The sequence below is a fragment of the Hyaena hyaena genome, unplaced genomic scaffold (assembly GCF_003009895.1).
Source record: "Hyaena hyaena isolate Hyena2069 unplaced genomic scaffold, ASM300989v1 scaffold_248, whole genome shotgun sequence".
NCBI lineage: Eukaryota > Metazoa > Chordata > Mammalia > Carnivora > Hyaenidae > Hyaena > Hyaena hyaena.
Window position 1 is genome coordinate 1,937,443 of NW_024080881.1, and position 27,159 is coordinate 1,964,601.

Here is a 27,159-nt window from a genome sequence, read left to right on the forward strand (position 1 = left end):
GAATGGGGTGATGGTGGACAGATGGCTCACGGATGCCTATGGAAGGAGTAAGTGAATGGATGGATAGATGGCTAAGTGTGTGGGTGTGTGGATGAGATGTTGAGCTGCGTGGCTGGGGACGGATTCAGACAGCAGTGCTAATTCACAATGAGCCGCGCCATGACCGACGGCTCGCTCAGAACGCGACTCCGGATCTGCAGGAGTGCAGTTGAGGGGGGCAGGACAGCCTGGACTATTCCACTGGCAGGAATCATGTGTGATGCTTCTCTGTCACCACAATGTCTTCTCTCTGTTGGGGCCGAGGCCATTGTGTCTTCCCAGCAGGGACGGAGACAGCTCAGGACACCAAGCTCGGCCCACAGTGTGGGTTAGGGGGCTGGAGTTTTCTGCTCTGATCGTGGCCCATATGGGGAGAGCTCACCTCACGACTGGCATGAATACAGAAGCCCACTTCCCCAGAAGGAGACGTGTCTTCCAGCTACTGGGACAAGCCAGACAGTGGTTTTGGATGCGATGTGTGGGCCCGTGGGGGTGGGGGTGCAGGCGGCCTGCAGAGGGGTTGGCCTGAAGAGAGCCCAGTGGAACAGCCAGGGTGGGGGTGTTGAGCATGATTGGGGGGCGCCCCCTGGGCAGGCGCCGAGAACCTTGGCACAGCCTGCTGCTGAGCCAGCACATTGCTCTGTGTACAAATCACCTCCTTTCCTCTTTTTTCTTTTGTCCCCATCCCCCTACCTCCCTCCATTTCTAAGTTCTTCCCAAACCACCCCAGCCTTCAGGCTGTCAGGAGGAAGGGCCAACTGGTGGGCCAGGAGGCGCCTGGTCTTGGGTGGGAGCCACAGGCAGGGAGGTGGGGGAGGTCCCAGGGCAGATTCTGGGGGGAGGGCACGATTTGGGCCGACTTCTCCTCCCCACGTGCTGGTGCCCCACCCTGGGTGCTTCTGGATGGGAGAGACCGCAGGAAGAGGCTGGGAGAGAGAGGCTTGGAGAAGGTGGGGCCTGGGAGGAAAGGGTGTCGTCCAGCCTGGCCCCTGGGGGTAAAGGACTCTGACAGCTGGGGGGAGGATGGGGGGTGGAGCCCACCGTGGAGAGAGACTGGGCCTGCTGGTGTGTGTACCCGGGTGCCTGTACGTGACCACGTGCATGTGACTGCGTGTGCTGGTGTGGCACTGGCGTTGCCGAGGGTATGCGCAGCTGGGTGACACGTGCGTGTCCCCAAGGCCCACACCTGTGAGGGGAGAGACATATGGCTGGCCCTGGATCGCCCAGCCTGGAAACAGCTAGGGCCCCAGTCCTCCCTCTCCTGGCAGATGCCGGACCTGAACATCCAGCCACATCTGCCCACGAGGAAGGGAGTCCTGGAGCTCACCTCAGAGCTAGAAGGGCCCGGCTGTTCTGTTCGGTGCACTCACAGCTCAGAGAGGGACAAGCCTTGCCCCAGGTCACAGGGCAGAGGCAGAGCAGGGACTGGACCCAAGTCTGGGGACCCCAGGAGGGGACGGCTGCTCTCCTGGCCCTCGCTGTTTCTGTGCTTCCTCTGTTAGGGCCCCTTGGCTGTGAGGCTGCGGCTTCCTCCTCCAGGGGAAGGGTAACTGGGCGAGGATTCTGTGGCCCCCCGAGGCATCTGGCAGAGACCTGTTCCCTAGAGTGACCAGCCAGTCCTGCTTTGCCGAGGACTCTGCTGCTGCCGCACTGTAAGTTCTAGATGCTGGGGACCCCCTTAGCCCTGGGCCAACAAGGATGGCTGGTCACTCTGTCACCAGAGATGTTTCTTTTTCCACCATGTCCTTCCCACTGCTACCCCATTGTCAGCCTCCCCGTCTCCACCTCACCCTGGAACTTTCCTTGGTCTTCCTGCCCCCTCACTGCCCCAGGGATCTTTCTCGAGTCTCACTGTCCCTCCCACTCTTTCTGTTCCTCTCTCTTTCCTCTCTGTGTCAGGCATCTCCAGCAGCTCCTGTCACTCTCTGGGGTCTCTCTGTCTCTTCTTCTGTCCCCAGGTGGTCACCTTGTTGGTCTCTGGGGTCTGTCTCTCTGTTCTCTGCCCACTTCCCTGTCTCTGGTGTCTTGCCCCGTCTCCCCACTCCTCTTCCAGCGTCTCTGGCTCGCCACCTTCCCTGGGTGGTCCGGGCCCCCCTCCTCTCCCCCGGCACGCACCCCCAGGGCCGGCTGGGGTGGAAGCCAGGTCTGGGGGCTGTGACCAGGCCGGGAAGGGGAACCCAAGCAGACATGATATTTATGTTAGGACTTCAAAGTGGAGCAGAGCCTGAGGCAGGCTTGGGGGGGGGAGGGGAGGAAAGGGGAGGAAGGGAGTGAGCAAAAGCCAGATTAAGGTCAGCTCAGGCCCCTCCCTGGCAAGGGTCTCCTTGGTGACGCATATCTCCCCCCCTCCCCCCGTGGGACACTGAGACCCAGAGTAGGGACAGAACAGGCTATTTTGGTGCAGACTTCCAAGAAAGGCACTTCCTGTACCCCTGTCCTGCTTCCAGCCCCGTCCTTTCTTCCTGTCACCCTGCAGGAGCAGCTGGGTCCCCTGAGCATCGGCCCAGCCAGGGAGGCAGGGCCCTCAGGAGGTGGCAGGAGTGGAGAGCTCCGTCTCGGCACGAAGATGTCCCTGGCGCTGGGACAGCCGTGTGTTCTCTGCTGTCTGGCAGAGGCCTCGCCTGGCAGAGCAGCGGGGGTCGGTAACCCTGTCAGCCCGGACTCCACCAGTCAGCTCCATCCCACCCCCGCTGCCTGCCTGAGGGCCCCGGAGGCCAAGATGGCCGTGAAGGTCACTCCACCCCTGCCCCCCACCCTTGGCCTAACCCCTGCTAAAGACACCCAGCTGCTAGGGCTGGGAAGACCTGGGGTCAGGGGCCCAGGCCCCGGGTGGGGAGGACGGGAGGGGCCGATTGTCTCATCCTGCGGTTCAGCTCTGTGTCCTAAGCCCCTCCCAGGGGCCAGACCCAACAGACACCCCTTCAGGCTGGGCCACTCCTCAGGAAGCCCCCTCCCAGGACTAGAGGCTTGCTCTGGACCCAAGACCTTTGAGTCTGAAGCCCACCCAGGCCCCCAAAACCCCAGCCCCTGGGCCATTACCCCCACCCTCTCAGATCCTCCCCAGGCTTCCCGTGAATCACTCAGGCTGGAATCTGATGAGCTCAGGCCTCCCCGCCCAATACTGCCGGCCTCTGTCTCCTCCCTGGCCAGTGGGGTTGCCACGCCCCCCACGGGGGTCTTCTCGGCATCTCACAGTCCCCACCAGGGTCCATCACAGGCTGGAATGGCTGAGTGGTGGCAGAGATAGGCCAGGGCTGGGGTGAGATTAGTCAGGGTAAGGGCTTGGACTTCTGCATGATCATAAGTATAAAAGTATGTGCGCGTGTGCGTGTGCGTGTGAGTGTGTGTGTGTGTGTGTGTGTGTACTTGTCCCATGCGTGTGCCGTGTTGGAGCAGGGGACTGGGCTGTGGCAGCAGCGGTGCCACATGGGTAGGTGTGTGTCGTGGAGTCCCTGCATACCACTCATCACATGTCTCTGTGTCAGCCTGTCCCTGTGTGTGTGTTTGTCACGGAGTCACATTCTGAACCCGAGACGGAGTGTGTTGAAGGAGTGTCTCTGAGTCTGCAGATCTAGAGAGGTCTGTGTCAGGGTGTGGCTCGGAGGAGGGGCCTGTGTGGGTCACTGTGTCCCATCCCGCAGGGAAATGAATGCCTAACAGTTTCCAGGTGTTCCTAACACTCAGCATGTTCCTGTTAAGGCTTGGGGGGCGCTCGGGTGTTACACGACCGTGGGATGCAGGGTGTCACACATTCTGTGTGCAGATGTGAGTCACAATGTTTCTCTGTGTCAAACTGAGGGGGGGGGGGAAGGACATGGGTCACAAGACCGTGGCAGGGTGTTAAATGCTCTGTGTTGAAGGTGAGTGAGGGTGGAGGCGTGGGTCTCAACGATTGCCTTTCTCCCCGCCCCTCCCAGGGTCCCCACTCCCCAGGCCCTGGCTCCTGGCTCCCCTCCCACCAACCTCCGTTGGCAGGACTCGCGTTCTCAGGACGGTGCCAAGGCCCCACTGTGGCGATGCTTTCCCTCCCGGCACCTGGCAGGGCTCAGGCCCTCTGAGCGCAGTGGGTCCCTGGGTGGCCTCCCGCCAGCAGGGGGCCAGGCGAGTGCCTGGGAATGGGCCTGATCGCCCCCTGGCGGCAGCGATGGAGAATGCGCCGCCCCAGCCCCAGGAACTCGGACCAACTCTTTAGGCTGAGCCTTCCCGAATCAATCATTCTACGTATGTCCACTAAGTGCCACTTCCGGGCCAGGCATTGTTCTAGGCCCTCGAGATTTAGAGCCGAGCTGGCTCTGGCCTGGTGAGGAAGACAGACAATAAACTCACACAGAGCGCTGCAGTGACTCGAGGGGAATAAGAGCAACATTTCCAAGTGAGGAAATGACTTGGCTGCTCCGTGGGAGCCGAATGTCAAGTTTCTAGCCCTGATCTGCAGCAATGGGTGCTGGGCAAGGTGTGACACCTCTCAGGTGACTTCCTCTTCCAGAAGGCCAAAGGTAGGAGGCAGGGGCGAGGGAGGGGCAAGACTGAATCCCAGCACACAGCGTGCTGTTTTTGCCAAATCACACTTGTTTCCCTCTGGCTGGGGCTGGGGGTGCTTGGTGCTTGGTCCATTCAGACGCCATAGATTATTGCTGAGGGGATGAGTAAAGGAGCTCTTCCTTCTGTTTTGGAGGATTGCAGAATCTGAAGCTCCACAGAGCCAGCTCTCTGCCCTGTAATAAGCCACTTTCCCTGAGCGAATCTGTTTCCTCATCTGTAAAATGGGGATAATGAGATCAGTCTTAGACCAATCTATCATGGCCTGTCCTGCAAGGAGTCCCAGCCCCTGCATTCTGACCCTTGATCCCGCTGATTTACCTGGCCTGGGCCCCTGACCAATCAGAATGTCTTGATAAACCAAAAGGCTGGAGAGCAGGCGGGGCGGGTGTGCCGGTGCTCTGCGGAGCCACTGCTAGGGGTGTGTTGAGTTCCCGGAGCCCGGAACTGAGATTGAGCTTGAGCGCAGAAGGGGTTAGGCGGGGCCTGCAGGGGCTCAGAAGCCTCTGCCGGTCCTAGTTCCCGTGAGAGGAGCTCCACATCCTGCCCTGGGGTTCTCTGAGCACCCCTGGCAACCGTTCTAGGTCTTCCTCTGGAACTGAACTTGAGACATCCTGTGTTTGGTTCCCAGAACCCAGCCCTCCCTTAACCTCCCAGCTTCCCGCCTCACTGCCCTTCACTCTTATTTGTCAAACGCCAATCAAGGGACAACATTTATTGGGGGCCTCTGGGGTGCCCAGGTTCGAGGCACTGGGGTGGGCTTGGGATAGGGAGAGGGGGGGTACAAAAGGAAAGAGAGGAGACTTCCTACCGGCAAGAAGCCTGGAGTGGGGAGTGGAAGTGGAGAGGGAGGGTTGCTGGTGGCCTAGTGAGAAATTTGGGAGCCCTGAGCCCAGATTTGCTGGTATCTATATCTGGATTGGCTGAAATCCCAATGTCCAGGATTCCTACCTCTAGCTGTCATGACCACCTGACACGTGGTGGTCTGATGTCCCTTGTGCTCAGCACCTGAGGGAGTGCCCCAGAGACTGGCTGGCTCCTCCTTCCACCAGGGGACAGTTCCTTCTGAGGGAGTGATCCCTATGAAGTTTGTCTCACCCAGATCCCAGACTCCAAGGGAGCCTGCATTGACGGCCCCTGCACGGACCCCAGGTTGCCCCTGAGACGCCCTCACCCCTCTGCATTACCCCCCTCTGCCACTTCCTGGGCCACCCGCACCCCCTTGTGGCCGTTACTGGCATTGTCTTTGCTCAGATTTCCTTCCTGCTCTGGGACCCCTCAGGGCTGTGGGGCCTTTAGGGTTAATTTATTGGTGTTTTACAATAGAGGGCGTAGTTGGAGCCTGACACCCGGGTTTGGCCGCTGTGCGATATCTCAGGAGTCATTTTCCCAAGCCTCCGTGTGTGATAAGCCATGCCCAGCCTGCCCGGAAAGCTCTTGTGAGGTCCAAAAGAGTTAAGTGCAGAGAAAATGGTTTCCAGGCACCACTCCGGGCACCACCACTTCCACTTCGGAAGCCCATCTCCCCATGGGATGCGAGAGTGCCTGGCAGGATTTCTCATCCCGAGAAAAGACTGGGGCCTAGGTGCTCCCTGGGCGGAGCCTGATCTCCAGGATCTCCCCCAGGCTGACAAGAACCTTCAGTGAATACAGACAACAGACCCCTTGGGAGGCAGGTACTGCTAACATCCCACCTCCTTCCCTGCCCTTCTCTCCAGTCTGAGCTCTGCTTTGGAGCAAAACCGTCCACGTGCCCCTGGAGGACTTCTGCGAGAAGGCAGGGCAGCAAGAGCACCTCCGCTCTACAGGTGAGGACACGAAAGTTGGGAGCTGCCAGCGCCCCTCCCCCCCACCCCTTTCTGTAGGCTAGGGCTGGACTGGGCTCCCAGGAGTTGGTGAAGCCTTTCAGGGCTTTGAAGCCCCCAGCATGGATGGGCTGCCTGCCCCGGTCCTTTGCCAGAGATCGGGCACACTCACCACTAAAGGCTGGCTGACCTCCAGCTGGGAGAGAAAAGGCCCTTTACACCCCCTCAGCTTTATTCCAGTGCTTCAGATGCGCCTGGTCCAGGGACCACCCCAGCAGGTGTGACCACAGACACAAATATCAGAGCTGGTGGCGGGCGCAGGAGCGGCCTGGGGGGTGGGGAAGGCTAAGAGGGGTGGGGCTGATGGCCGCCGACTCTAAAAGGCCTTCCCCGCAAGCTCAGGGTTTTCTGTCCCAAATGACAGTTCAGCCACCCCCAGCTACTCCTCTGCTGCTCTGCTTCCCTGGGACTCTGGCACCCCCGGCTGGGCAGGGCCCCCCCTGGCCTGGCCCACACTTCCCTGCACCCTCTCGGCAGTTGTCTCAGCCTCTCCTCTGCTGTCCCCAGTACCCGCTTTGACCTCGATGATCCCATCTCCCTGGCCCCCTCCCTCCTCCTCCCTGCCCCCTGCCTCCAGCTCCCCACTGTCCTTCTCTGTTGTAGCCCCGGGCGCGGCCCCGTGGGTCTCAGGTGGCTCTGCCCGGCGATAGACGAGGTAGCCGGTTGTGGGAAGCCCGTGGGCCAGGGCTCCGGGCGACAAGCGGTGGTAGCCCTGATCCCTGTACAGGAAGAGGCCGAATGTGTCAGGCTGGGTCACTCGGAACTTCATGGCACAGAGCTGGTTCAGGGTGGCAACCGAGGCCCCTGGGGGCACAGCCAGGGTCTTGGAGGTACAGCCACTGCCGGGGTCTTGGTAGGCTACTCGGAGGAGGTGCTGTGCAGGAGGAGAAGCGAAAACGAGAGCTCAATCCTGCCTGGCATATAACTGGCCACTGAGCTTGAGGCCCCCGGTGCAGACCCTGCAGGGACAGGGTGGGTGGTATAAATCCAGGGGTAGAACCAAGTGATAGAAGCTTTTGGGACAAGGTGAGCCTCAAGCAGGGCTCTGAGGAAGGGAGAGAGCTGCATGGGCTAGTGGGTCGTAGCTGCGGGCAGGCCGGGAGGACGCCCCGCACGCCCCGGGGGCCTAACGACCATACTACCTCGTGCCCTCAGCACGCGTCCTGCATTAACTCATTTAGGCCTTACATCCACCCCACGAGGTAAGTGCTATTACCTCGTTTTATAGATAAAGAAAATGAGGCACAAAGGAGTGACACAACTTGCCCACGCTCCTGCAAACAGAAAGTAGCAGAGCCCGTCTGGACTTGAACCCAGGATCTGGCTACGACGTCGACGTCTGAACTCTTAACCGAGGAGAGGAAGGTGGCGGGGGGGGCGGAGCATGGCTGGCAGCCTGACTCCAGGGGAGGGCAGAGCCCCAGTTGGGAGCTGGAAGCCAGGACTTGGGGCTTGAGCTTGCCACCCGTGTCCCTTTCCCTCCCCGTGTCTTGTCTGCTTCCTCATCTGTAAAATGGGGATAACAATGGTCCTACTTCGGAGTTTCTATGAAGCTGCGGGGCTGAGCCCCTGGAGCACGGAGCGCATGGAATGCACCCTGTCTAGAAAGGCTAGGCTTTGACATTGGGTCCACACGGGGTGCTGTTTCTCCAGCAGGGTGATGTAGGACCAGCTTTTCCCCTGCTGGGTCTCACTGGGAAAAGGGGATTATGCAGGAAGGTGCCAGAACCAACCTGTACCCCTGCCCCCCACCCTGTTCCCCAGGGCTGGGTGGGGGTGGGGATGGTGAGCGATGTGGAGGCCCCATTACCTGGAAGCTATGGGTGGCAGGCAGGCGGCGCTGCTCCCAGAGGCTGAGGGAGCGCTGCAGCTCCTGCGAGGGGCTCATGGGGAGCGTGGGGGCCTGGTCCAGGCCACTCAGCAGAGCCAGGCTGGCTGAGAGGCTGGTCAAGTAGTAACCGCCTGGGACACGAGGGGAAGAATGTAGCTCAGGCTGAAGGTAGGTGACCCTTCTCCGCCCCACCACTTGCTCGGGGCCATGCGGCTCTAAGGCCCCCCGGCCCCCCACAGACAGGGAGGTGGCCTGTGGAGGAGCTCCCTCACCCTCTCCGGTGAGCAGGGTGGGCTCCAGCAGCTCTGACATGTACTCAGCCTCCAGCAGCAGCTCGGGAAGGTCGCACTGGGCCAGGACGAGGCTCAGCAGGGGGAGGAACTCATCTGCCCCCGCACTGTCCCCTGTGGGGCGGTAGACAGGGAGCTTCAGATTCCTCTGGGGTCCCAGGGGCGGTATCCACTCCCTGTCTCGGACAGTGACCCTCCCCTCCACCCGCTGGGCCTTGGGTGATGTGGTCTCTATAGCAACCACAGACAAGGGGCTGTGGAGAGGATGCTGGACTCTGGGCCTCAGTTGCACCATCTGTGAGATAGGAGTGTTGGATCCGTCCCCCCCCCCCTGCTGTTCTGGAATCTCTGCCCGCCCCTCCCCCCCCCCCCCCCCCCCCCCCCCCCCCCGACTCGGCAGGGGCTGGCGGAGAGTGGTAGGAGGGGGCCTACCGGCCTGGGTCTTCAGGGCTGTGTAGAGCAGCTTGCAAGCCTGCAGGAGCCTCTTGACCTGGGCGCTGGGTGAGTAGGCACGGAGCAGCTGCAGCAGCTTCTGACGCACCTGCTCCATCTCTCCCGGGGAGGGCAGGCTCAAGTGGGACCCGAAGGCTTCAGGGCCCTGGGACCGAGCCCGGCGGAGGCCCTCAGCCAGGCGGCCCAGGGAGCCATTGGCAGAAAGCCGGCGCCGCAGGCGGGCCGCCAGGATGGGCCTGAGAGGCTTGAGCACGGAGCGATGCAGAGACTTCTCCAAGATGTGTTCTGCGGAGGAGAGGCAGGCCCGGGTCAGGGGAACCAGGGGCGAATGGGAGCCAGCGTCCCAGGGAGGGGCGTGTAGTCGGGGAGCGAGAGAGATGAAAGGGAGGGGGAATCTTGGGGAGAACAGCGGCGCGGGGGAGGGGGGACTGGGCAGAGCTGGCATTAACGGAGAGATGGGCTGAGCCTGTGAAGCCTGGGCCAGAGTCTCACCCAGTCTCTCAGGCGGTAGCAGCTTCTCAGGGCCCAGCTCTGCACTTAGCATGGCTCGAGCCCGGCTCAGCGCCTCTCGGACACCTTGCAGCTCCCGGGGCTCCGGGCCGGCCCGCACCTGGGTCAGTAGGTCCTGCACCAGCTGGCCGACAGCTGTGTGTCGGTCCTGCACCAGGGCCGCCACGGCCCGGCCCACCTGCCGCTCCGGCGCCAGCAGGGAGCAGAAGGCGGCGCTCATGGACCGAAGCAGGGGCCGGTGGCGGTGGCGGCCCAGGCGGGGTGAGGTGGCTGGGCTTCCCCCAGAGCCCGGCGCCCCCTCTTCTTCTGAGCTGCTGGGGGAGCCACAGTCTACCTCCTGGAGGGAGGGCAGGGGTGGGAGGCTGGGGCTGGCATTCCCTGGCACACGGTACCCCACGGAGCTCTCCCTCCGCAGAAGCTGGTGAGGGGGTAACCTTTCTGTCTGGGTGGGGGCTGCCCCCGGCAGCACGGGGACCGGGGGAGGTGGCACGGCAGGTGGAGACAGAGGGCTGGAGGTCTCCGTGGACACACGCACTTTGAAGCTCCTCTTGAATTTCTCCCGCTTGGTGGGGCCCAGGTCCCCTGGGAACAGGGGATTGAAGAAGCACAGGGCGGCTCCTGTGCCCTGGTCCAGCTCCTGCGGGGACCGGGGCTTCAGCCGGGGCAGCAGCGGGCCTTCAGGAGGGCCCGGCTGAGCCTTGGCATTGAGGGAGGAGCTCCAGAACTCTAGGGAAGAGAAAGCAGTTGGGGCCTCAGGGAGGTTTGGGGAGGGTGCCCAACGGAGGGAAAAGCACAGGCTCAGGCTGTGTGCCCGTGTGCCTTCTCTTTCCCTGTTGGCCTCAGCTTGTCCATCTGTGCAATGGGTAGCAGAGAACCCCTTACCAATGCCCAGATGGGAGATGGCTTCCAGTTCCTTGTGGGTGGCTGCCTGGCAGATGGCTCTGGGGAGCTGGAGTGGGAGCAGAAGGATGTCCCTGAGGCCAGAGAGGGAAACAGAAAGCCAGGGGTGAGGGATGCTCAGGGCTCTGGGGGCTAGCAGGACCCAGAGGGGCTGGGAGGACAGGGTGTCCCAAGGAGCAGGGACCAACGGACACCAGGCGCCCTGCGGCCAGGCTCACCGGGTATGACAGTAGGCGCAGATGAGCTGGACCAGGTCTGGGAACATGAGCTCTGAGCCCTCCAAGGAGACGCCTGAGAGATGGGAAGCGCGGTTGTTCTCTGGGGAACAGCCCTGTGCCCTGCCCTGCCTGCTTCCAGCCCCTGCCCCCCAGGCCAGTCCCGCTCACCCCCAGGGCTCTCCTGGATGTAGTGGCTAGACACAAAGGAGGGGCCGCTGGCCTCCGGCAGCCTCACGCACAAGGCTTGGCACCCACGAGTGTTAGATTTCCGCACCAGGAACGTCTGTAAGGGACACGGGTCGCGGGTTCGGGACCTCTGTGTCCAGCCTCTCTCCCCGCCACCCTCCGCTGGCCAGTCCTAGGGTCAGGGGCCAGACTCACCCCCGGGGGCTCGGTCCTCAGCACATGCAGCGCGGCCGCTGCGTTGGCTCGCAGCTGCAGCCACACGGGCCGTGTGAGCAGCAAGCGCTCCCGCAGGCTCACGGTGCGCCCGGGCCGCTGGGGTCCACCTGGCAGCCCCCCGCTGGCCCCAGGCACGTCGTAGGGCGGGTCCCGGGCTGGCCTAGGGGTGGTCACCAGATTTGAGCAGGGGTGGGACCCTTGCCCAACCCTTTCCCCCTCCTCTGCCCTGGGGCAGGCTGCCCGTCCCTCCCTGCCCCACTGGGCTGCCCTTCCAACTTCACTAACTTTTGTCTCTCCAGGTGCCCAGGTGCGAAGTTGGACAGGCTTGGGGTTCCGAGAGGGCCTGCTTCTGGCTCCCCAGGAGTCTCCATGGCTGAGAGCTCCTTCGGTTTCTCCCGGTTTCTCCCAGGACTCAGGAAGAGAATCCAGCCCCCAAGGCAAGAGCGCGCTCACATTCCCGGCGGTGAGTAACACTTCCTGAGGGCGGATCGCCCTGTCACGCCCCGCCAGTTAACTCTTGTGTGTCCACCACTCAGCCTGGGCAGTGCCCACTTCTTCTCTGTTCTGGGCCCAGTCTCGGAGGACAGGGATGCCCTCCGCACAAGTGCCACTCTGAGAGCCCCAGCTGCCGCTGCCGCCTCCGCACAGTGCATCCTGAGGCCTTTCCAGCCTCCTCAAAGCACACAGGCAGGCAGGAAGGGGTTAAGCGGGCCCTTCTGGGTCCCCACAGGCCCAAGTCTTGCCTTTGGGGCACCTTTAAGTCTGTGGTCAATTGCTCATCAGTGCGTGGTCTTGGGGTCAGCCCTGTGGGAGAGCACCCCCTACCGGTCACAGATGACTGACTCATTCCCCAGCCCAACTTGGGTTTCGGAATTTCAGGTTGTCATGGAGAAAGGATGCTGTGTCTCCATGGAAACTAACCCTTTTGCTTAACTGAGGTTCTGGGGGTGGTTCTAGCACTTGGCGCTAAACGGGGGGGGGGGAGTTTGGCTGTGAGGTCGTCAGCACACGGTGCTGCTGCTGCCGGCTGCCTCCTACGCACACAGGCCCTGGCAGCCTGCCTTACCAATCTGCCAAGTGACTGGGGCAGGTGCAGACATGACCCAGTCTCCAAGCACAGAGCACACAGCCCCCTTCCCCACCCCAGGACACGTGGTCTGCCCATGCCACATGTTGCTTCAGGCTTTGCTCCCGAGCCCCTGGTCATCCAGGGCCCAGTCCCCCCCTCTGGGGGGTAGGGTGGGAGAGTTCCCCCTTACCCTGTCTATACCCCAACTCAGAGTTGGTAGGCTCCTGCTGTAGGGAGAGGTACCAGGGACCTGAGAAGAGACTGCCTGACTCAGGAACCCCTCCCCGCCATGGGAGCCCTGATTCCCTTGAAGGTAAATCAAACACACGTAAGTCATGCCAGGGTCCCAGGAAAGGCTTTAATTCCAGTCCCTGAAATCTGGGAGACAGGTACCAAGAACCTCCTTGAGAAGACTCGGGGAGCCTGCCTTTTCACCTCCAGCAACAGCCAGGAGAGACAGGCCCCCAAAGTAGAATTTCTGGCTCAGAGTTCCCACGAAGTGGGGCCCAGATCACTGGCTCAGGGACTGGTCCGAGGTCAGCAGGGAGGGTGTTGCTTTGGCTTTAGATGAGCCACACGTTCTTTGTCTGGGAGGGGACAGAGGAGGCCTTCGGGAGGGGGAGCTGGTGGGCTCACTGCGGACGGAAGAGACCATCCTGCCCGGCTAGGGCAGCTCTGGGCCACGGCTGTGCAGGCCTCCCAGGAGGCCAGAGGAGTCCAGACCAGTGGTGGCTGGAGGGGAAGGCCCGGCAGCAGCGCTGGGGAGCTGGCTGCCTAGCCCTGAAGGGTTTGTCAGTCCGCCTTCCCACAGCAGGAAAATGCAAATCCCAGGGTTGCTGCCAGCCGCTGGAGGGGACCCTTGGCTCTGAACAGCAGAGCAGGGTCATGGTCCTGAGGGAATGCAGGAGGGGAAAGGCGCTGCAGGTGAGAAGGTGAACCAAGAAGGGAGGAGCCCCATCGCCTGTGGAGGGCTGGGAGGAGCGGCCTGGGTCTGGCCCAGGGCAGCTCTCCAGCCCCGGGCCCACCCGGCCCACCCGGGCTGCTAGGGCCTAGCATTCCAGCCCTCCCTGACCAGTCCTGGTTGCGGGGGGCTCCACCCCCTTGCCCCATCGACCTAGAGCATCCCCACCCCCACCCTGGCTCCCGCTCCCCAAACTCCCAAAGTGCCCTCAGACCCAGACCGTTCTAGCTGCGGCCACGGATCTGATACAGCATGGCCTCTTTCTAGGAGGTGGGGCTGGGGGTGCGCAGGAGGAGGCTGAGCCGCTCCTCTGTGCTTCTTACCATCTGCTTTTCTCTTCTGAGGGGACACAGCTGCCCTAGCCTGGATGGGTGAGAAGAAAGCCCCCCTTGAGAGCCTGCCTCCAGCTTGGCAAGGGCCCTCCTCCACATCGGCTCTCTCTCTGGGGCGGGGGGCTGCCAGGTCAGTGTGGCATCGACATGGGTGGGGAGCATGAGACCCTTTCTAGGCAAGGCTGTGGTGTGGTCTCCCGTCTGAGGCCGGCCCAGGCCGGCTGCCTTCCCGCCTTCCCTCCTGCCCCCATCAAAGCCTGCCCCGGAAGGAGGGCCGACTCAGACTAAAAGGTCCCTCTTACAGGGAAGCCTCAGGCAAAGGGGGGCCTGTGAGCTGGCGGCAACGCCAGGGGACTGAGGCTGAAGGCAGGACGTGCTGCGGGGCGAGCAGAGCTCCAGGCCCTCAGGGAGCCCGCGTGTGGCAAGCCTGCGAGACCACAACAGGCGTCGAAGAAGCACGGGCGGAAGGAAGCAGGTGGCCGCACCTTTTTGATGGCCGTCCAGTCCTCCAGGATGTCGATCTCCTGCAGCATGTACACGATGTAAGGACCTGCAGCGGGGGTCAAGGAAAGCAGGAAGCCCAGTGGAGGGGTAGGTGACAGGCCTCTGCCCTTGGGGAAGGGGCTCAGGATTAGGGTTAGAAAGCAGGCTCTGCCTCCTACCTCCTGGTTCCCAGGTTCTTGGGGTGAGGCCTATGGGGGGTATGGAGCTACACCCCTACCCACCCTGGGCTCCCCCTCACCTCTTCTCTCCAGTTTAGAGGTCAGCAGGACAACACCCCTCCCACCCACTCAGGGCCTTGCTCCTTCTATTTCGTCCCCTCATCTGGCCCCTTCTTCACATACATTCCAATCCCTTCCATTGTGGAGACAACCCCCACCTTGGTCTCACGCTCCCCTCTGGGGACCATCTGCTCTGTCCTCTGTATGTGACATCTGCACGCTCTCACCTCCATTCACCAGTCAAGGCCTTGCAGCTTTCTCCTCCCTCCCTGTCATCACCGGGCAGCCAGCGCCACGGGAACCCGAGACCCCAGAACACCCGGCATGGGGGGCAGGACATGGAATTCCATTCACGTCCGCACCGCACTGCACCAGGACAGTTACAGGCGCAGGAGGCCCTGGGCTGAAAGGGCTCATGCCTAAGGTGACAGGGAACTACTCCTCTATGGGATGTGGGTGCCCCCAGTTTAGGCCACGGGGGTGCCGAGGAGAGAGAAGCCATAGCCACTGGAGGAAAACCAGGAGAGGCTTCACAGAGGAGGTCACGTGTGAGACAAGCACCAGCCCGGCAGAGACAGGCAGCAAGGCATTCCGAGGGTGGAAAGTGGGGCCGGGGTGGGGTGGTGGGAAGTCCGGGGCCTGTACTGGATGGGGCGTTGTGGGAAAAGCAGAAAGGCCTCAAAGGAGATGCCACTCAGGAAGTTATGGGGAGTCACTGAATGAATGGATGCTTGGGTTTCTCTCTGGTCCACACAGCCCAGGAGAGACCCAGGGCCTCACAAAAACTCCCTGACGCTTGGATTTGCCTGGACAGGGCCACGGGAGGCCAAACGACGACAAATGCGTGTAGTCTGACTCTGTCTGCCGTGTCCCTCCACCCCCTTCCCCTGTCTGGAGCTACCCCTGACATCCTGCCCAGATTGGACGGCGGTGGGCAGAAGGATACCAGAAACGAGAGGCGCCTTCTTCCTCTTGCTGGGCGGCAGAGAGTCCCAAGTCTTTGTGCTGCTTCCGGCGTGCAGTCTGTCATCCCACCACTCTGTGCCCCCAGACCCGGAGTTAAGGGTGAGGCGCTGGCGCCCCTGGGACACCCTGGCCTTGGAGCCTGGGCCCCCCGCGGGAGCCAGACCAGCCCCTGACCCTTCCTGCGCTTCCCGGGGCGGTAGGGAGCACCCCGGCCCGGGGCGTGGAAGCCGAGCTCAGGTCCAGAGGGCACAGCTGTGCAGGCCGGGGAGAAAGGTCGCTGCACTTTGCTGAGACCGTTTCTTCATTTGTTTAGGGGACAGTGGGACAATGACAATTCTGGCCTCTTTAGGCCCCCATACAAACACAGGCGCCGTGGACACAGAAGGGACTGTGGCTATTGTACGGGGGGGTGCGTCGGAACGACAGCTCCTGTTCTGGAAAGAGAGCAGGGGCCGAGGAAGGTACGGAGACCCGTTCTTTGTGAGCCTCCACTGTCCACCAGGCACTGGGCCGGGTCCTTTCTGTGCCTGGTTCCACTTAGTCCCCACAGTGACCCCAGGACGCAGGTCCTCCTCCAGGCCCCTCGTGCAGGCAGGGCGGCGGAGGCCCCGCCGGGTGGGGGGCCAGGGGGACGGGCAGAGCAGGGCCCAGGGCAGCCTCACCAGAGCTGATGTCCAGGCTCTGGCGGTCCTCTTCCAGCCTCTGGATGCGCTCCTGCAGCTCGCCCTGCAGGGTGTCGTAGAGCAGCAGCTTCTCACTCTAGAGGGGGTGGGGCCGCTCAGCAGGGCGGCAGGGCCCAGCCACTCCCGCTCACCTCCCCTACCTCACCAGCGCCCACCCCCTTCACCTCCAGGTGCTGCTTGGCTCCCTGCAGCTCACACTCGTACTTATTCCGGATCACGTCCAGGCAGAAGCCCTTGTAGATCCCTGCAGGGGGGAGGGAGATGGGAGGCCCTGCTTGGCCAGGGCCCCCGGGATCCAAAAGAGGGAGCCAGGAGCAGGGCCAGGCAGGGCAGGGAGGAGAAGAGAAGGGAACAGGGAGCCATGGGCTCTGGCAGAGGAAGAGGGAGGGGCTCCAGGGCACAGGACAGCCCGCAGACCTGCCACCTGAATGCGGATCTTGAGGCTCCGCTGCAGCCCCCCCAGAGGCTCTGTGTATTCAGGGGCTCTCTCAGCCCCCACTTCCTCCAGCCGCACCCTCAGCTGACTCAGTCGTTCCCTGAACAACCTGGGAAGTAAAAGGCAGCATGTGTTTGTCCATTAAACACGGGGCCGAGCGCCTGCTCCATGGCGGGCCCCGCGCGTGAGGCCCTCCACTACCCCTGCCCAGCACCAGGCCCGCTGCCTCCGCACCTCAGAAGGCGCCCCAGAAGCGCAAAGACCCAGCCCTAGACGCCCCTGCTCACTTCTCCTTCAGCTCCGAGAACTGCTTCTCCAGGTCCAGCATCTCGTTGACGCACTCGCTGCGACGCCGCTCGTAGTCCTCGTCGTCCATCTCTGAGACGAGAGGCCAGTCAGGGCTGGCTGGGGCCCAGTGGGTGGGCACGGGGGTGTCCACACGTGGCGGGGGGGGGGGGCTCACCTGAGCTCTCCTCCTCTGACTCAGTCTGGCTGCCGCTCCGTTCCTCCTCGCTCTCTTCCTCCTCCCCATTCATCTCAGCGGCTGAATCTCCCTCTGCTTCCATCTCTTCTGTGTCTTTGCTTGGAGGCTGGACGGGCATCTGGGCTCTGGGAGGAGGAGGGGAACCATCACTTGCCACTGCCCTTAGCTCCCAGCAGGAGAGTGGCCCTGCAGGGAGTCAAGCCAAGCCCTGTTGGTACATCTCCCAGACGCCCCGGGAGCCTTGGGGAGGCTTGTAGCCTCGGACACTGTTGGTGGTCCCAGTGTGCGGAATGCCGGCCAAGGGGAGGGTCCAGAAGATGGGAAACCCCAAGGATGGGTTCCCCACTGCCTCTGGGACTGGCCCCAAACTTGTGGCTATACTGGTCCATCTTTCTCCCCGCACCATCTAATGGTCAGTCGTGAAGCACACCACTCCTTCCTCCTCTCCACACCTTCCGGTTGACCCCTCTGCCTGGAATGACTCACTTTTCTATTGGAGAACATTCTGCAATCCTCTTGGCCTCTCATGGTGCTCTGGGTCAGAGCCTCAGGCTAACAGCGTCCCCATTTCCACTGCTTTTCCAGCTCTCCCTCCTGATAGCTCCTTTCCATGAAACTTCAGACGTGCTCAGTGCTACCCCGCCACTTAGAAACAGTAGAAACCCAAGACCTTGCCCCATTCCACTTAACCGCTCCCCACCTCCCACCTCCAAGCTACACTTCTCAAGGCTCTGGCTGTTCCTACTCTTTCACCCCCCAGGGTGTCCCATGCCATTTCTCTGTCGTCGCCCTCAGCTGAGGCAAATCATGTGGCCTTAAGAGACGACCTCCTTGTTTTAGTGCTTATCTTAGTTGACTTCTCAGCAACAATGAACACTGTTAATCATCCCTTCTTTTTTTATACTCTTCTAACACTTATTAGAGGCCTAACACATGCCAGGTACCGTCAGACACTACGGCAAATGCTGTGCACAACGGGGCAAATAAACAACTTGAGATAGACCTGAAGTTCCCAGGTTCCCAGGAGAGAGAGGCAGAGAAGTGGACTGTGCTGTAGTGTGAGAAGAGTTAAGCCTGGGGAGGAGGGGGCAGTCAGATTGCAACCTGGAGCTTGCTCCAACAGTGAGGGCGTGCAGACAGATGAGCTGGGGTGGCTGGGGAGGGAACTTTCCAAGCAGAGTGAATGGCATGGACAGAGACCCCCAAAACGAGAGACAAAGGGCAGGGTTGGGGGCCCCCACGTCTAAGCCTAGAGAGAAGTCTGGGCTGCAGAGATCTGATGGTCATCAGCATATAGTGAGTTCTTCAGGCCTTGGGAGAGGGTGCAACCAGCAGGGTGGAATGTGTGGAGAAGGGGTCCATGACGGAACTCCTAGGGTCACCCAAGGGGCAGATGATGAAACCCCTGCAAAGGAGAAGAAAATTAGCGAGAGGTGGGGGAGGACAAACTCAGTCACGGGGAGAAAGAATTGCAGGAGGAAGGAGCGGTGACAGTGCCACATGCTGCCAAGAGGTCACCTAAGAGGAAGCCTGAATAGTCCTCTCAACAGATAGTGTCTCTACCTACTGGAAGCTTCTATTTCACAGTCATGTTCTTCCACCGTCTCTGGGCACGGCTCTGCAGTCCTTTAGACGCACACAGACACCACTCCCTCCGGGAAACCCTATTTGTTTTCAGGTCCTCTCTGCCCATTTCCATGTCTGCCCAGCCAGGCTGTAAGCCTCACAAGGGCAGGGATGCACATATACCTTATTCATCCAGCACAGGACTTACTCACTTCACGGCTAGTGGAGGTGGAAATACAAATTAAACAAAGCACACTCTTGGGGCTCCTGGGTGGCTCAGTCAGCTGAGTGTCCGACTCAGGTCATGATCTCACGGTTTGTGAGTTTAAGCCCCTCGGTGGGCTCTATGCTGCCAGCTCAGAGCCTGGAGCCTGCTTCGGATTCTGTGTCTCCCTCTCTCTATACCCCTCCCCTGCTCATGCTCTTTCTCTCTCAAAAATAAACATTAAAAAAAATTAAAGCACACTCTTTCAGGCCAAGCATTTATTTCTTGGTTGCCCCGGGGCCCCATACTGGTAGCAAACCACAAAGTATTAACTTTCCTTGACACCAATTCTAGTTGTGTAAAATAACTGGCTCACAGTACAAATGATCTGAACTTGACCTGAAAACCCTCAGCTCTCCAAACCAGCCTCATCCTTCCCATTGTCAAGCCCCAGTACCGGCAGTTCCCAAAATTTGCAATCCCTCTTCGTTGTTTTATATATACATATATATATTTACGTTGTCTCCAGCTGTCTCTGATTCTCATGAGTGAGCTAAGTTCAATCACTATGTCCCCTCCTTATTATCCCGGACGCAAAAAGAGGATAACCATTGCTATGAGAGTGTTGTCCGGATTGCACGGGATAAGGGATGGAAAAGGCTCTGTGCACACTTAATTTCTATTTTTAGAAAGTGAGCAAGCATTTCGAGGGTAGACCTCCACGGAAGGCCTATTTTTCTCCCTCGAGGAAGCCAACCCAGACCCTGCGCGGCGCGGCGAGCCAGGACCCTCCCGCCCGGTTCCATCCCCGTCTGCGCCGGCGCCGCGGGCGGGGCAATCACTGGCCCCGCGGCGCCGCACGCGTCCCGCCCGTTAAGTCTCCGCTTCCGCCCTGACTGGGCCAGCTGCGACCCACGGGCCAGAGAGGCCGAGCCAGGCGCCGTGAGCAGCGTTACGCACCGCGGGGAGTGCGGCCTCCGGGCTGACGTCTGAAGCTCCCTAAGAGGTGCCCACGGCTGCCAGGCTCCCGGAAGCGTCGAGCCCTTCCCTCTTCTCCGGGAGGCGGGGCCCGCCGCACTTCCGTATACGTAATCAGGAGGCGCCCGTCGCGGAGCTCACAGCTGGGCTGCTGGGGGCTAGGCATGCTGGGATACCGCGGGGCCGGTCTCCATAGCAACCGGCCGAAATTCGCGCAGGCCTTCCGCGGGTGGAGAAGGCCCGTGTGGCTTTCGTGCTCTGCTGTCCGCGCCCTTTGGTCGCAGCTACCTCCTTCCCCCGTCCCCACGCCCCTCGCGTGAAAGGGAAGAACCCGCGTCCCCACCCCCGCCCGCCGGGTTCAGGAGAGTAATGGAGCCAGCTGTAGGTGTGAACACTCATTTATTTACATACGGTCACCGGTAGGCAAATAACCCAGCCCAGCCTATTCGAGGGTACAGATCTGGCAAAGAACCTGCAGACCCTTCCTTCCTCTACAGCTCCTGAAGGCGGAGGCCTGGAAGAACCGGGAAGTTTAGGCTTCTGCCCGAAAGCTAAAAAGTGACTTCAACGCCTCCGTCTGATTTCTTTCCAAAAAGTCCCATTTTGTTAAGTACTCCGACTTCCCAGTTCTGCCCCATTCATACTTTTTGCTCTCCTACTGCCCACCCACCCAAGATTGTTAATAATAATAATAATAACAACAACACTGTAATAATATTAATAATACTTCACATTTGTACGAAGCTTACAGAATGTTTTCACATGTAGCATCTCATCTGAGCCTCCCAACAGTTCTGTGAGGTAGGTATTTTTCACCTCCCTTTTTACAGATGGGATAACTGAGGCTCAAAGAGGAAATGGGATTTGCTCAAGGCCACACAGCTAGTTAGTGGTAAAGCTAGGACTTGATCCCAGCACCCCATATTCAAGTCCAGTGTTCCAACACCACAGCTACCACTGCAAAGTGGAGTGACATTTCTTACCCCTGTCAGGCCTGAGGGACGGCCTCAGGAGGGAAGAGGCCGAGACTTCTCGGACTAGGGGAGGGAAGGGCTCAGCAGTGACGAGGGGAGTCGGGGTACTTGGCCTTCAACTCCTGTTTGAACTGGCGGTAAAGGATCTTATTGTGCTGATTTTCGGCCTCCTTTTGGGGATGGAACTTCAAAGCTTCCTTGAAGCCCTTATGAACCAGGAAACCTTCGTTCAGCACCTCGAAATCAAATCCTGCCACGTGCAGCTCACAGGCCTGTTGGGGGAGAGACAGGTCAGCGAAGTCGGATGACATTTCTAGGGCCAAGACTGACATCCCTCAAGCCTCTCTCCAGCGCCCCTACTCCTCCGGAGGCATCCTGGATCTTCCGTACCATCCAGCCACCTCCTGACCTAGGACTGTCCTTCCTCATTGGCCAGGACTACTCATAGCTACCAGAGCCCGCCATTCTTCCCGCCCCGTTTCCCCTGGCCTCTCCCTGATGGGCACCTGGCTGATGCGATTGAAGCCGTACTGCCGAAAGCGCTCGTCGAAAGTGGGCACCTTGCCTCCGGCCACGTAGAATGGTTCCCAGGGGTCCTGCCAGGGAACCACGTAGGCAGGCCTCAGCAAGGTCTCTTCTGGCAGGTTGACCCAGCGGGAGTAGTTGGTGGGCGCCTGGCAGGGTGTGCACAGCCCGTAATAGAAGGGCCGCACCTCGCCTACTTGATAGAGCTGCAACAGCTCGTTCTTGTTCGTGGGCATGCGGCGTGCTCGGCGGATCTCAAAGGCAGGCACCACCAGCGCCGTGCCCGCCCACTGCTTGCTCTGATCCAACATTTCCCTCAGGCCTCTCCACAGCCCCTCGCTGGGCACCATGTCCACGTCGATTACCAGGGCATAGTTGGCCCCCTCACGAGCCAGATTCCTCAGCAGATTATTGGGGTAGGAGACATTGGTGCCCAGCGCATAATTGATCCCGGGCTGGGCCACCCTGGCCAGCTTGTCAAAGACCTCCTGGCAGGACCGCAGCAGGGCAAACTCCCCCGGTTCCCGGGGATCGGGCACAGCGGCCTCATAGCGCGAGGGGCACACAAGGTGCATGGCGACCCTGGCGCGCATATCAGGGCAGTGGCTGCTCAGCGCGTAGGTCAGCACTGTGGCGAGCTGCGCCTCCTCCTTGGTGGCCGCGAACACCGACACCGACAGCGGGCCCTCCCAGCGCTCCAGCAGGCCCGACAGGTGCAGCAGGTTGTCCACGCTGGCGTGCGTGGCCAGGATCACATCATTGGGGTCCATGGTGGTCTTCAGGAGGCCCCTGTAGACTCGGTAGTCGCCACTGGCGTCCAGGACGCCTCCAGAGGCCAGAGCGGTACGGAGCTGCGCCTTGACCTGGTCCACGGACCGCGGGGACGGGGGAAAGAACTCGAAATACTGGTCTTGCTCCTCCTGCCCGTGCAGCCCGGACAGCAGCGACAGGTAGAGCAGCTGCAGCATCGCCACCAGCATTAGCGCGGCCAGAAGCAGCTGGTAGAAGGCGCACCGGATGGCGTAGGACATCTGCATGGCTCTCGGGGCTCCGAGCGCGCAGCAGGGACCACCGGGCCGCAGCCTCTGCCAGCCGCCGCAAGCCCGGATTTACCGCAGCCTGCCGAGCGCAGCCGAAGCGAGCCGAGGCGAGCCGAGCCCCGCGTAGCATCCCCTCGCGAGAGGGGCTCGGGGTGCGCCAGCTCGCCCCCTGCGCGCGGGGAGGAGCTACTGCATCCGCCGCCGCGCCGCGCTCCGCAAACCCTGAAGTGCCCGCGGCCGCGCCTGCCGGGTTCCCAGGGATACGCACCCCTCCCTCCAGGTCGGTGCGCGACCCCCTGGACCAGGCGCGTTCCGACACCCCGGCGCGCACGCCCCCGCCTTAAGGAGGGGCAACCGTGGCAGAGCTCGGTTGCAACTTGGTGCAGGGTGGCGCGGGTTCGCGGCTGCGGCGCGCGGGAAGGAACACAAAAAGCCCCTTTCCTCTCGCCGTCGCTCCTTCCTCTGGCACCTACGAAATCCACGCTGAGGAATGGATGCTGAAGGCTCGGAAGGTGCGGAAGAGATGAGAGATAAGGGCGTATGGAACGGGGTGCTTTACGTGGGACGAGGTGGCCGAGTGGTTAAGGCGATGGACTGCTAATCCATTGTGCTTTGCACGCGTGGGTTCGAATCCCATCCTCGTCGGTCGCGTTTTACACGAGGTGAGGTGTGTACTTTTCTGCCTTCCGATAGGAAGGGGACCAGAGGTTCGGTGGCACCTAGAAGACCCGAATTGGAATTCTGGCTGATCCCGGATTGGGAACCAATATATTATCTGCAGTAATTAGAGAAGTCCCTCAGGAGGTGGCACTCGAGTATCTAAAATAGTGGGTTTTGGTAGTGGTGTGTTTGATCACTTAAATTATTACTCTTTTCAGCCCACTGAATCCCCTCCGGCTAGCAGTTCTCCCAGAGCCGACACCTTGTGTCCACACACCTCTCCCCCACCTCCCCAGCACACGCATTTAAAGCAGGAGGCCTAGAAAATTCAAACACTAGCCAACGTATACAGAAGGCGCTTAATACGTGTTTGTGAAATAATTGATCCATGGACTTTTTAGAAGAGGAAAGTCTGGGGAAGGGCAGGTACTTCGACTGCCAGATCAATTATGGCATAATAACTATTCCACCTCTGTGAATCTTGGGAAAGTGCTTTGGGGCAGACTAGGAAGGGCCTCCAATGGCCAGGACCAGGTGGTTTGCCCCTCCTCTCCACAGGCAGGAGGAAGCCAAGGTTGTAGAATTGAAGAGTGACCAAGGGACCTATATTCTGCAGCCCCAGCAATAACACCTACTGAGCTCTTGCTCCGCACCAGGGGCTGGGTTAGGCGCCCCTAATGGGGCTTGCAGGACACTGACGGGTACTGTCTTTGGAGGTTTTCACTGGTGACCTGTGCTGGGCGAGAGCAGAAATGAATGTGCAGACCCTTTTAGCACAAGTCTTGCAAACCGAAGCTTGGACGTCAGATTTGGTGCTGTTAGGCTGCTCGGTGTTGAAAATAACCGTCTGAATCTCATTAGTTGTTCACTTTGGTGAATCAAAAGATTTCACGCAAAATCCCCATTTCCATCTTCTGTGTTAAATTCCAAAAGGTCTGGCAGTTCCAGGCCTGCATTTCCACAGGGAGGCCAGGAGGTAAGAGTAGCTCACCGTTTGCAAACAGTTTTCTCTTTGCCAGAGTCTCAACCCTGCGCCTCCACTGCTCACCCTGGCCCTCTGAGCATTTGACTTTCATCTGCAGCACTCAGACAATACTACTTCCTCTGAAGATCTGTCCAGGCATCTGCTTACAGTCCCTTCCACCTCCCCCCCCCTACAATGCTAGCCACATCGCAGGCAGCAATCCGTGTTTGTTGAATGAGTGAATAAGAAGCTTTGAAGTGTCCCCGGTGGCCTTAACACAAGGGGAGACTGAAAAGTAGTGACTGGGCCTAACTGAGGTGTCAAGATCAAGGAAAACCGCATAGAAAGCTCAGAGGAAGGCCTACAGACTGCTTTTGTGGGTGGAAAGGCCTGGCTGGCGAGAGACGCGGTCTGTGACGGAGTGGAGCACAAGAGATTCAAAGACCAGAGTTGAAAACCACTAATAAGGTGTCTGCTTTTCACACACATAACTTTCTGCATCTCTTCCGTATGGCCGTTCCCGATTTATCTAACGTTTTATAATAAACCTGTAAACCAGCAAGTAAAATGTTTCTCGGAACGCTGTGATTTGCTCTGCCAAATTAATCAAATCCACTGAAGGGGCTTCTAGAACTTCTGATTTAGAGCCAGTTGGTCAGAAGCGCAGGTAACAACCTGAACTTCCAATTGGCATCTGAAGGGCAGGCGGTGTGGTGGGACTGAGCCAGTAAGCGTGGGATCTGATGCTTTCTCCAGGTAGATGGTGTCAGAATTGAGTTGCACTGTAGGACACTCAGTGGGCGTCAGAGAATTGCTTGGTGTGGGGGGAAAACCCACACATCAGAATTGGTGTCAGAATTGTATGTATAGAAATACAACTGAGTTGGGGCGCCTGGGTGGCTTAGTTGGTTGAGCATCCGACTTTCGCTTAGGTCATGATCTCACGGTTTGTGGGTTTGAGCCCTGCGTCGGGCTCTGTGCTGACTGCCAGTTCAGAGCCTGGAGCCTGTTTCAGAGTCTGTGTCTCCCTCTCTTTCTGACCCTCCCCTGCTCACGCTGTCTCTCTCTCTCTCCTAGAAATAAATAAAAATATTAAAAAAAAAAAAAAAGAAATACAACTGAATTTTGTGTGTTGATCATGAATCCTCCAATTATGTCGAATTATTTTTTTAATGTTTATTTTTGAGAGAGAGAAAGAGAGAGAGACAGAGCACAAACAGGGGAGGGGCAGAGAGAGAGGGAGATACCGAATCTGAAGTGGACCCCAGGCTCTGAGCTGTCAGCACAGGTGAGCCACCCAGATGCCCCTGAATTTACTTATTAGCTGTAAGTGTAGGTGTGTGTGTGTGTGTGTGTGTGTGTGTGTGCGCGCGCGCACGCATACATGTTGTGTGTATTCTTCAGGTTTTGTTTTCTGTATATGTGTGTATTATATCATCTGTGAATATGGATGGTTTTACTTCTTTCTGAATTTGGATGCTTTTTATTTCTCTTTCTTGTCAAATTGCTGTAGCTAGAGTTTCCAGTACAAAATTGAATAGATGAAATGATAAAAGCGGGCTTTTTCCTAATCTTCAGGAGACGATTTCAGTCTTTCAACATTGAATATGATGTTACCTGTGGATTTTTCATAAATGTTCTCCATTAGGTTAAAGAAGTTCCCATCTATTCCTTGTTTGTTGAGTGTTTTTATCTTGAAGGGGTGTTGGATTTTGTCATATTTGTTTTTTTGTTCCTGTATCAATTGAGAAGATTTTGTGGCTTCCCCCTTCATTCTATTAATATGATATACTACACTAATTGGTTCTTGTATGTTGAACCACCTTGTATTCTGCAGTGGATCATGCTTGGTCATAGTATATAATCCCTTTAATGAGCTATGGGTTCCGTTTGCTAGCATTTTATTGAAATTTTTACATCTATATTCGTAAGGGATATTGGTTGCTAAGTTTTCTTATGATGTCTTTATCTGGCTTTGGCATCAGGGTCATGCTGGTCTCATAGAATGAGTTAAAAAGTGTTTCCCCGTTTTGTATTTTTTGGATTAGCCTGTGAAGTAATCTGGTCCTGGAATTTTCTTTGTTGGGACATTTCTGATTACTGATTCTATCTTGTTACTTGTCATAAGTATGTTCAGACTTGCTATTTCTTCTTTAATCAGTTTTGGTAGTTTGTGTGTTTCTAGGATTTGTTAATTTCATCTAGGTTTCTTGTTTGTTGGTATACAACGTAGTATTCTCTTCTAATCCTTTTTATTTCTGTATAATCAATAGTAGTGGTCCCACTTTCATTTCTGATTTCTTTTTTTTTTTTTTAAGTTTTTAAAATATTTTTATTTGTGGGGCACCTGGGTGGCTCAGTCGGTTGAGCGTCCGACTTCGGCTCAGGTCGTGATCTCACGGTTCGTGGGTTCTAGCCCCGCGTCGGGCTCTGTGGTGACTGCCAGCTCAGAGCCTGGAGACTGCTTTGGATTCTGTGTCTCCCTCTCTCTCTGACCCTCCCCTGCTCACGCTGTCTCTCTCTCTCAGAAATAAATAAAAAACATTAAAAAAATTTTTAAAAATAAAATGTTTTTATTTATTTCTGAGAGAGAGAGAGAGAGAGCAGAGGAGGGTCAGAGAGAGAGGGAGACACAGAATCTGAAGCAGCCTCCAGGCTCTGAGCTGACTGTCAGCACAGAGCCCGATGCAGGGCTGGAACCCATGAACCGTGAGATCATGACCTGAGCCAAAGGTGGATGCTCAACCGACTGAGCCACCCAGGCGCCCCTCATTTTTTATTTCAATAATTTTAAGGTCCTCTCTCTTTTCCTTAGCCAGTCTAGTCAAAATGTTGTCAATTTTGTTGATTGTTTCAAAGAACCAACTTTGTTTCATTGATTTCCTCTGTTGTTTTTCTATCCTCCGCCCTAATATTTGTCATCTTCTTCTTTCTGTTAGCTTTGGGCTTAATTTGCTCTTCTTTTTCTAGAAGTGTAAAGTTAGGTTAGTGATTTGAGATCCTTTTCCTTTTTTTTTTTTTTTTTTTTTCCTCTCTTCAGGCCCCGGATATCAAGAACCTCATACCCCACCAACTGAGCCAGCCAGGGGCCCCCTTCTTTCGTTTTAATGTAGGCATATACAGCTAGAGATTTCCTCTCAGCATTGCTCAGGCCGTGTCCCATAAATTTCCGTGTGTTGTGCTTTCATTTTCTTCTGTCTCAAAGCATTTTCTAGTTTCTCTTTTGATTACTCCCTTCCTTCCTTCCTTCCTTCCTTTCTTTTTTTCTTTCTTTCTTTCTTCTTTCTTTCTCTCTTCCTTTCTTTTCTTTCCTTTGTGGGGAGATTTTAAAGGTAATTCTTTCATTTTTTTTTTAAATATTTTTATTTATTTCTAGGAGAGAGAGAGAGACAGCGTGAGCAGGGGAGGGTCAGAGAGAGAGGGAGTCACAGACTGAAACAGGCTCCAGGCTCTGAGCTGGCAGTTAGCACAGAGCCCGACGTGGGGCTCAAACCCACGAACCGCGAGATCATGACCTAAGCGAAAGTCGGACGCTTAACCGACTAAG

General features: G+C 58.3%; 3 protein-coding genes and 1 non-coding gene across 6 annotated transcripts; 1 reads left to right on the forward strand and 3 right to left on the reverse strand.

Moving 5' to 3' along the window:
* Positions 1-5,292: 5,292 nt before the first annotated feature.
* Positions 5,293-11,471, reverse strand: RIN1 (Ras and Rab interactor 1). Its single transcript, XM_039244684.1, has 10 exons — positions 11,333-11,471; positions 11,027-11,207; positions 10,814-10,928; positions 10,646-10,718; positions 10,410-10,501; positions 9,510-10,253; positions 8,997-9,302; positions 8,547-8,678; positions 8,254-8,405; positions 5,293-7,317 (listed from the first exon to the last, which is right to left on the reverse strand). Exons 1-10 carry the CDS (start codon positions 11,416-11,418, stop codon positions 6,823-6,825), a joined length of 2,376 nt encoding a protein of 791 aa, XP_039100615.1. The 5' UTR covers positions 11,419-11,471; the 3' UTR covers positions 5,293-6,822.
* Positions 11,472-12,455: 984 nt separating this feature from the next.
* On the reverse strand, positions 12,456-19,541 carry BRMS1 (BRMS1 transcriptional repressor and anoikis regulator). Of its 3 annotated transcripts, none has more exons than XM_039244886.1 (11): positions 19,432-19,541; positions 17,805-18,105; positions 16,680-16,825; positions 16,504-16,594; positions 16,198-16,325; positions 15,945-16,024; positions 15,760-15,856; positions 15,078-15,170; positions 13,895-13,959; positions 13,401-13,440; positions 12,456-13,007 (listed from the first exon to the last, which is right to left on the reverse strand). In XM_039244886.1, exons 2-11 carry the CDS (start codon positions 17,888-17,890, stop codon positions 13,000-13,002), a joined length of 834 nt encoding a protein of 277 aa, XP_039100817.1. In that variant the 5' UTR covers positions 17,891-18,105; positions 19,432-19,541; the 3' UTR covers positions 12,456-12,999. The 3 variants fall into 3 exon arrangements, with proteins under 3 accessions (XP_039100817.1, XP_039100816.1, XP_039100818.1); XM_039244885.1 differs by having other exon boundaries at positions 13,895-14,020; XM_039244887.1 differs by lacking the exon at positions 17,805-18,105 and having other exon boundaries at positions 13,895-14,020.
* Positions 19,542-19,831: 290 nt separating this feature from the next.
* B4GAT1 (beta-1,4-glucuronyltransferase 1) lies at positions 19,832-22,094 on the reverse strand. Its single transcript, XM_039244682.1, has 2 exons — positions 20,930-22,094; positions 19,832-20,695 (listed from the first exon to the last, which is right to left on the reverse strand). The coding sequence occupies exons 1-2, from the start codon at positions 21,983-21,985 to the stop codon at positions 20,504-20,506; spliced, it is 1,248 nt and encodes a 415-aa protein (XP_039100613.1). The 5' UTR covers positions 21,986-22,094; the 3' UTR covers positions 19,832-20,503.
* A 457-nt stretch (positions 22,095-22,551) lies between these two features.
* TRNAS-GCU lies at positions 22,552-22,633 on the forward strand. The gene has a single exon. It is a non-coding gene; the product is annotated as a tRNA-Ser (tRNA).
* The last annotated feature ends 4,526 nt before the right edge of the window (positions 22,634-27,159 follow it).